Source organism: Cynoglossus semilaevis, chromosome 4, assembly GCF_000523025.1.
Source record: "Cynoglossus semilaevis isolate Cse_v1.0 chromosome 4, Cse_v1.0, whole genome shotgun sequence".
Taxonomy (NCBI): Eukaryota; Metazoa; Chordata; class Actinopteri; order Pleuronectiformes; family Cynoglossidae; genus Cynoglossus; species Cynoglossus semilaevis.
The window spans coordinates 3,620,879-3,630,353 of NC_024310.1; the positions used below are offsets into that span (position 1 = coordinate 3,620,879).

The window sequence follows — 9,475 nt, forward strand, 5'->3', positions numbered from 1 at the left end:
TACAGTGACAAACATGGAGAGAGTTTTTTTTTTTTTAAACCATCATTTAAAATCATTATTACGTATTATGTTCTGGAGAAAAAAAGTGAGAAGTCTGAATAACTGAAATAAGTAGGTGTGTGTACAGTACTGGTCTGAATGCACCGTGAAAGAAAAACAATTCTGTCCCTCTGTCTTATCAGCTATTTGTGTGAATTATATCATTAATTCTCTTCTACTAATTGCTTTAAATTAGTTTTTTAAGAAATTGATTGAATTTATCATATATCTGCATAACCTTTAAAAATGAATTGAATTTATCATATATCTGCATAACCAGATTTACTGCAAAGTTTTTTTTCCTGTGTTCTGATGTATATAATTTAATAAAACCCATTTTACTACATATAGCTAGTATAAATTCATCAGAGTGAGTGAGCTGATCCCGTTAAATTCTTAATACTGAAAATTGAGTGAACACATTTTTTATAACCATTCCTTGGTAACTTAGTCCAAATGTACACATGTACAAATGTTAAAAAAGAAGTAAAGACATAAAAACAATCAGTTAAAACTAGTTTTGAATGTCACAAAAGTAATAATACACAGCGTGTTTTTTTCCAATAGGAAAAAAATGGTTAAAAAAGCTACACTTTTGTCTTAACCCCTTTGAAATCGGAGTTTAACTTTGAACCAAACTAATGTATCTTGACTTTGTTAAAAAAAGAGAGAGAATCATTTTGAACTTAAGACATGTGAGTTGTATAATGTTATAAGACAAAACTGTCACGTGTGCTTCTCAGAGTCACACCCTAGACTACTGCTGTAGTTACAATATGTACAGTAGAGAAAAATACATTTTTTTTCAGAGGGGGGAAAACAATTCCCACCCTTCTTTATATACGTGTCTGGTAATGAATCCCATCTCCTCATCCACGTCTGGTCAAAGTGGCACTGGTGAGACATGAACCGAGTAGGACAACGGTAAGGATGAACACGGCAAAAAAAAAAGAAAAAAAGAAACACGAGCAGTTTGCAGGTTCAAATTCAAATCAGGTGAAAGCAGCAACATGAAACATGTGGTGTGAGTATTTTTATATATAATTAAGACTGATTATTACAACGAGGCTGTGTGGAAAATTGCTTTCAAAAGTGCAAAACAAAAAACAAAAAACAAAAAAAAACCGACAGGGTAATTTTGCATTAGATGAAGTAAAGTGTATTAGTTTAGTATTGCACTCAAAACCTCACTCACTTCCTCAGCTCCTAAGGCCATTCAACCGTCATCATTTTTTAGTTTCTGACACACATTCACTTTCAACACTTTCATTGGTGTGAGTCAAATTGACCGCTGACAAGAACTTATTATTATTATTGAAAAGAACTCGTTCGTCAGCCTTAAACATGCATGTAAAGAACCGCAGCTCACTCCATTCCGATGGAAAAAACGGTGATGAGCCTGGTGACAGCTTGTGGCCAAAGACAGTCATGACCACGGCCCAAAATCGCAGGAGATCAGAAATCCAGGCTGTCAAAGACTCAGTGGTTCAACGTGAGTCCCACGGTGACCAAAGCGGTCCGTCCATCCAATAAGGGATGGATATATTCCATGACCACAAGAGGTCGTCTTCCTACACGTCAGCATTAAAGGACTCTGTGCATTTAAAAAAAATCCCCGGTTTTTTTCAGATAGAAATATTGAAATATAGAGAAAGAAACGTGTTGTAAAGGGCAGTGGGCTGTTTCTGAGGTCAGTGTTTGTTACAGCTTTTACACCAGTGACCCTGCTCTGCTCTGGGCGGGCACCATGACGGGCACCGCCCCCATTCGTTCCAACGCCGCCTGGCTAACGGCGTAGGAGTGCGTGTGTTGCCCGTGTGCGGACGACACTGCCGGTTTGAGGTTCACGGTGCCGTTGCTGCGCACCATTGTGGAAGGGGAGGGGGCAGAGTTCGTGGTGACGACCAAAGTCTTGGGTGGTGGGAGTGTGTGGCTGCCGTTGACAAATGTTGTCGTCGTCACTGGCGCCGTTGGTGCATGTCGGGGCAGTGGCGTCGAACCCGGCGCTGTGGCCACTGTACCCTGTCCCTGTCCCTGTCCCTGTCCCTGTACTTGTCCTTGTCCCTGTCCTTGTCCTTGTCCTTGTCCTTGTCCTGTCTTCTGGGCCTGGGCGTGTCCATGTGCACCATGGGCGGCACCTGTGAAGGTCTGGCGTGTGTCTCCATTGTAGCGTGTGTAGGAGTTGGTGTCGTAGTTGGCCTTGGGGTTGTGCCAGTAGCGACTGTTGTATGTGTTGGTGGAAGTCAGCGTGTCGTTCTCTGACGATGATGCATCTGCCTGGAAAGCCTTCACTGACGATGACCTCTTAGGAGGAAGGTCATCTTCCCTGTTAGAGAGGGGGGTCAAAAGAGGGGTCAGAACCATCGAGTTAAATGGAAAATTTAGAATCCAGCATCTCACATTAACATTAGAACAGATGTCAATGAAATCCTGGAGAGATGGACATTTTAATAACTAGATTTGCAACATGTGAAATGAGCTGCCACCAGGGGGTGTAGGAGATAACAAACAAAATAATGTCTGTTTGGAGTGTTTTTTTAAGTGGGATTTTTCCACACAATAAAGACGTGTAAATAAACATTCCCTTATTAAAATTTGAAATATTGGGGGGGGGTGACTCTTTAATGACCATGTGACCCATTTTTGTTCATCAGTATTGGGTTGTTGAAGGTCTGTCTGGCACCAACCTGATCTCATTGGGGATCTCCTCCTCATCATATTTGTGTTTGTTTCTCCAACAGAAGAGCGTGACCATCCCCAAGAGGCAGAAGATCAGAAAAACCAGGACCACCGTGGTGATGGTGCCCGCGATCAGACCAACATTCTGGGGCTGGGCTAAAGACACAGAAGAGATGGACGGGGAATAGTTTACAGACAGTGTTGGACTAATTAATAGTAATTAATAGTAACAAATTAATGTAAAGGGTTTTTTTGTTTTCAAAAAATGATGTGTTTCAGAAAGTACTTCAAATACTGCCGTACCTGAGATACAACTTCACGCTGGTGTAACACTGTGTAACATGACGCAGAAAAAAACTAACTTTTTGAGTAATGTCATAAACAGGCAAATACTGCCATCTGCAGGTTCTTATTGTGTCACTCTGCTCATTTTTGTTCTGCTTGTGTTTTTTTTTTTAGATTTTTATCTCAAAAGAAACTTGTTGATTTTTTTTATTTTTCAGTATTTGACAATATTTTACATGTGTCTGTGTGACAACATTTATATATATATTACTAAAACACTGATGATGAAACATATTGACGTGTTAGCTACTCACGTTCTACAACTTGTACATTGAGCAAACATGTGCTTTTGCCAATGGTGTTACTGGAGGTACACCGGTAGAGTCCTGAGGTGCTGGTGCTGATGTTCCTCAGTGACACCGTGCCCTGCATCTGGTCTGGAAGGCACACCAAATACATACAATAAAATACAGTCTATAAATATTAACATTTAAATAATATATATGATGTAATGAATGAATAATTAATCATACCTTGCACGGCATTTTGTGGCAGCTTGGGCAGTGTGCTGATTTTCTCCCAGGAGTAGGTTGGTGTTGGAATACCTTCGTCAGAGTCGCAGAGAAGCATGATGTCACTGCCCACATCTAGTGTTCCCTGGATCTGACATGATGGTTCCGATGGGGGCACTAGCAGATGGGGAGAGTGGGTGGTGTTGAGTTTATGACTTCACAGACCAAATGTATATCCATTTTTTTTGTACATGCAGAGTAAACCTATTTTTAATACAGTTTTGAATCCTTAGCTTAACACAGAAACAGAACAGAAAAATAAATCTAAATGAAAAAAATCCATTGTTTAAATTTAAGCAGCTAAAATGCTACAATCTCAGCAGATTAAGATAATCTCAGGTAATATCATTTCAAATGTTTTTACAACTAAAACAAAAAACAAAAACATTGATGATTTGTTAGTTACCCAACACTGTGAGTCCAATGACACCTATGTTGCGCCCCCCTCTGTCTGGGAGGTTGTTGACCAGGCACTGGTAGGTCCCAGTGTCAGACAGCTGGGTGTTGTTGATGAAAATGGAGGCACTTATACTCGGCATAGTGGCCACAAAACCCACACGACCACTCAGGTGGTTGGCAAGTTCGAACACTTGGCCACCCTGGTATATTATCACCTGTTATGGCATGACACCATGAGAAAAAGGGAGAGAGTCAGGGGGTGAGTAAATATAATATAATATAATATAATATAATATAATATAATATAATATAATATAATATAATATAATATAATATAATATAATATAATATAACATCTAAATTTGAATAGAGCACTAGTCACTACAGTTTGTGGGTTTTCTCACTAGAGGGAGACAAAGGTCTATAAAAAAAAAGTGTTTTAGTCTGAGGGTAAAAAGGAACCAAAACATTTAGTTTGGTGTAACGATATTTAAATAAACAGATTTCATGCTGAATAAAGAACATTTTAACTTGTTTGGACCGACACCCAGATGAATTCAAAACACAACCAAATCAATCCAGTGTTCTTGCACAAGACCATTAATTTTTATCAAAAAAATAATAATAGATGTCAAAAATAAAAATTAAAAGTTATTTCAACAAGATGTAGTAACCATTTTGTGCCCAGATAAAGCAGTAAAAGTGCTGGTCTCTTCTGCCTTTGAACTTGGTCTGAACAGCTCATTTGTGTGACAGAGCCACATGCAAAACAGCTCTCACCCCTCAGCTGGCCACACAAAGATGAAGAGGACACACACACACACACAAACAATAATTTAGAGCACACAAGTCTCTCTCTCACACACACAGAGATTAAAACATAGAGGGAAATCAGAGGGACTATTCACTTTGGAGAAAAGAACCCTCATTGAACTGTTCAAAGAAGGGGGCAGGGAGAGAACCAGCAATAGTCTATGAGTGTGTGTGTGTGTTTGAGATATTTCTGATGAAAGTGCATGTGTGTGTGTGTGTGTGTGTGAGACTGTGTCCTCCACCACTGCCTAACGATTGTAAATTGCATGGCTGCAATTTCCTGAGTGCAGTTCGCTCGCTTTGTCCTCTTATGTGCAGATGAATAGGCAGCTCCTCAGCTGTGATGAGAGTCTGGGACGACATCTCAGCTGAGGACCTGTCTGTGTACGTGTGTGTGTGTGTGTGTGTGTGTGTGTGGGCCAGTTCAGGTTTTTACTCAGTCGCTACACTCTCTAATCCCCTTTAAATGTCTGTTTCAGGTCCTGAAGTTAGTGATATGAAGGATGGACCCAGTCCCTGAACAGAGCATCAGGTCAATGAGAGCCTCAATGAACCAGGAGTGCCATCAATCATGTATGACTGTCTGTGTGTGTGTGTGTGTGGTCCAACTTGTATCCTCTGTCTTTCTAGATTGCACTGATCCGGCGTGACACACACGTTTTGGAGGATGATGTCATAATCTGTCTGTGACTCTGATCCAATCAATCTGTCTCTTATGAGAGGTTGAGATTGTGTGTGTGTGTGTGTGTGTGTATTCAAGTGGGCAACCAAATTATTTCTGCCCAGGTGTGTTTTATATCATGTTTTCTTCAGTGATACTGTGAGTGACTTCTCAAACAAATATACATTCTGTACTATACAACCAGGGGGCGCTGCCAGGAAATCTGGGTCCCAGGGAAGAACATGACCCTGGGCTTCTTGGAATCATCCTAACCCTAACCCAAGCCCAAAACACTGTCATCTAAAACCAAACAGTTTTCCACTTCAGCTCTGAGTGTTTCTCCACAAATTTGCTTTTTACTCCATGTATTTGATCGACTTTCGTGAACTTCGAGTGTTAACTGTCAGAAAAGAGTTGAGGGGATCAATTGGGGTAAGACGGCTCTACTGCCTGTGGATTATCAACTTAAGTCTTCATAAAAAACTGATCTGACGTCAAAATGCCCCCAAGACAGAGTCACAATCCTCCACTGATGGAGATGACAATGCAGTTTGTTTCGTTTTTTCTTCGACTGCTGATGTCCCCAGAGACAGACAAACACAGAAGGTCTTCTGTGCAGATCAATAAAATGTATCACATTATGGCATATGAGAGAAGGAGCGCGGGCTGTGATCTGTTTTTATGATGTGTGGTTGAATCTTTACTCAGTTTTTTTTTTCCAAATCAACATCACAACATTTGTGTGTCTGAAGAACAACATTGTTCTCTTTTCTTTGATGTTCAAGCACAAAATCCTTAAGACGTGGGCGGAGAGCAGTGACTGAAAGGGGATTTTTTTTGTTTGTTTGTTTTTGTTTGAATTGCTACGTAAATGCATCAGCTGTGACCGATTGGCCTTTTTTCCCGATTGGAATCACATTCTGATCTAAATTACAATGACGGTTGTTCTCCATTACTGATCATTTTTTCAGGCCACAAATTCTCCGTGTCCTAAATCTGAGTTCAAAAGCTAATTTCACAACAAAATGCAGAACTTCCTGAAATTTGCTATACTGCCGAGTTTTCACACTGAAAACTGTTTTTTAATAACACTGGGAATGTTTTCCCTTTATGGGAACAGGGACAAAATGTTTGGACCACATCTACGGAATGAAATTGGATTTTAAAGAGATTTCATGCAACGCTGCCTCTGTTGAAGAGCCAGTCTTCTTCAAACAGCTGGTGATATGGCCTTTTTTTAAAAAAAAAAAATATTTAAACAATTTAACATCCTGACAATTAAAATTAATTAAAGGAATTTAATTTAAATGTTCAGGAGAGAACCTCAGCAGGACAGAGCCGTTCCAGCATAAATAATGAGGGACACTTTTCAGGTCCTCATTAACTTTGAGAGTATTTTTGGCTTGGTTTTACGGTGAAGATCAGAATTAGGGTGAAGATTCTGCATTCATTTAAAACTGCTTTAATCAGAGACGGGTTTCGTGTAAGACATGAAAAGGACTTTAGGAATTATGTAGTGTTTTGAAAAATGAAAAGATTCGATCAAAACATCATAATACTGAATGCCAAATATTATGTAAATAATCACCTGTAGCTTATAAACCATAATTAAGGAGGATTTGAAATGCAACTTTGATTTTTTTTTTTTTGTGAAATGCAACTTTGATTTTTATTTTTTTTTTATTTTTATTTTTTGGATGGCCAAGAAAAATAAAAACAAGCTTTTATTTTGATACACCAAATGAAGCCACGAGTATGTGAGTGTGAAAAGTTGAGTTCAGGACAATCTCTCTTTTTTCATTTTCAAATGGATCCTGATGTCATTTAACAATCTGCCTGCTTGTTCTTACGTAGCTAACACCTCAACGCAGGCTTTCCATGTGTGAGTCACGTGACGTTAGTGTGTGTCAGCGAGAAGGTGTAGCATGACAGTAGCACAGATGTGTGTAGGTATCCATTAACATCATCGCTCGCCCGACATGTTACAGTCAGACGCAGTCATGCATGGACAGGAACATGGCTGTGTTCACTGACGTTCTTCACATACAGTACCTACTGTGTAATAAACCACTGTGTTTACGGCCCTGCATGTCAGCACAGTGAGCTGCTGTTTATGTGGACCAACAGTCTTTTTGATGTGTTTGTATTTTCTTCTTGCAGTAAATGACTTCAATATTTTCTTGATCCTCTAGGTTAAAGTCCGAGTCCAAGCTGATCCCCAGTACATCAGAGAGTCCTCAAAGAAAAATAACAATTGCGGCTACGTGTGTGTGCGAGAACAGAGCTGAGAACAGCTGTGATATGGAGCCTGTGGTGGGCGTGAGGTAATTAGTGCAGAAGATGATTGTATTATTTGGACGACTGACTAGCGCCGGAGTTCAAAAGGAGGCAGGTGAGCTCGCGCAGCCCGCAGCTGCATATTACACAACTCCAATGGAATCAAAAAGTTTGTAAAAACAGGCGCCAGTGCCAGAGACAAGAGTGAGCCTTAGAGGAAAGATAAGTGAAGTTAAAAAAAACATTAAAGAGTTGGTAAACAAACAAGTGAGCTGTTCATTCGTTTTTGAGTTGGTAAACAAACAAGTGAGCTGTTCTTATTGTTTTCCAGCCTGAAGTTGTCAGATATTCAGATGAGAAGAAGAGCTGGTGATACAAGGCTGAGCTGAGGGCCACTGCCGCCCCTCTCCCCCCAACTTCATCACCTTCAATGTTTGATGTTCAGTACAAAAACCCAAAGAAAAAAAAGTTGTATTTTTTATCATTCTTAAATGACCAACTAAAGCGTTTTATAAAGCAGAATTCTACTTTAACAAATATTATTATTATTGACATCCAGTCACATGACTAATACTAATATGATAAATGTAAATGTTTCAGACCCCTCCTGCAGGGAGAGTGTTTTTATTCCTCACACAAGGAAAGATTTTGAGGTAAGAGGTAGAAGTATATTTAATCGACTGTGTAGGTTTCCTTCATGTAATCGGAAATCTTTTCAGATACAGAAACTAACATTTCTCAGGGCTTCTAACAATCTATCTATGAAGGAAAGTATAACAGTCTGTGAACTATATACTGTACATGGCATATTTACAGACTGCACAATTAGGTTTTCTCTAACAGCTACAACTCACTCGAGGTGCGTTCAGATGCACCAGAAAGAGAGTTTTAATACTAGGTATAGATTGTTTTTTTTTTTTGTTTTTTTTTTAATCAATACAATAAGCTAGAGCCAGCACTGACTGTAGAGCCTGGGGATGACCTGTGCTCACTTCTCCACGCCTAATATTGCCAAATCAGCTTTAATAATCTAATCTCCCACAGTTCCAACTTTACTTCTTATTTATTAATATTTGGAGCGTTTTTTTATATAAAACTAAAATCTCTTTGCACTGCATCTGATCACACCTTAGTACAGGATCGAAATGATCAAAACTCCTGTGTACCTGCTTTGACTGAAAGGTTGATGAACAGTATGGCCATCCACATGAAGCATACACAAGGATGGTGCATTACATTTGTTAGATAAACAAAAACATTGTATTCTTTTTTCTGGCTCAACATTTTCTTTTTTTTCAACCACAACGCCGGGGGAAATTATTTGAAAATGTTACTGTGACGGCTGGATCTAAACGTACACAACAACATCTCCCTACCTGCTCTGGCTGGTTGGCGTTGGACAGTGGGATCACCATCCAGATGATGTTGAGGTTGTTGAGGGCGGCGCTGGTGGTGAAAGAGCAGGGCAAGATGGCTGCCTTCCCACGAGCCACCTGGACACTGCTCTGGGACACTGTCACGTCCAGCGCCTGGACACCCACTGCAGGGACAAAGGAGCTGTGGTTAGGGGTTTGGACAGTAGGAGCCAAACAGAGGTCTCAGAACTGTATCTTCATTAGGAACATCTGAAGAAAATGACTTTATTTTCACGTTTATGTTCCGTCAGTCTAAGTTTTATCAGCAGCCGATTAGAACTGAAGAAGATGAAACATCTTCAAGACCCTAAAAATGTCCAGTTGACCTGGATGAC

At 39.9% G+C, this 9,475-nt stretch overlaps 1 protein-coding gene across 2 annotated transcripts in view; it reads right to left on the bottom strand.

Moving 5' to 3' along the window:
* Window positions 1-278: 278 nt before the first annotated feature.
* igsf11 (immunoglobulin superfamily member 11) overlaps window positions 279-9,475 on the bottom strand; it is a 78,738-nt gene continuing 69,541 nt past the window's right edge. The window contains exons 1-6 of one of the 2 annotated variants that reach the window (XM_025055055.1): window positions 9,102-9,285; window positions 3,982-4,189; window positions 3,537-3,692; window positions 3,318-3,440; window positions 2,727-2,874; window positions 279-2,365 (exon numbers count right to left, since the gene is read on the bottom strand). In XM_025055055.1, the coding sequence (XP_024910823.1) occupies window positions 1,750-2,365; window positions 2,727-2,874; window positions 3,318-3,440; window positions 3,537-3,692; window positions 3,982-4,189; window positions 9,102-9,140 (1,290 nt within the window). In that variant the 5' untranslated portion in view covers window positions 9,141-9,285 and the 3' untranslated portion in view covers window positions 279-1,749. Of the gene's footprint in view, window positions 2,366-2,726; window positions 2,875-3,317; window positions 3,441-3,536; window positions 3,693-3,981; window positions 4,190-9,101; window positions 9,286-9,475 lie in introns of those variants that run through there. The other variant, XM_017032191.1, reaches the window with a different exon arrangement.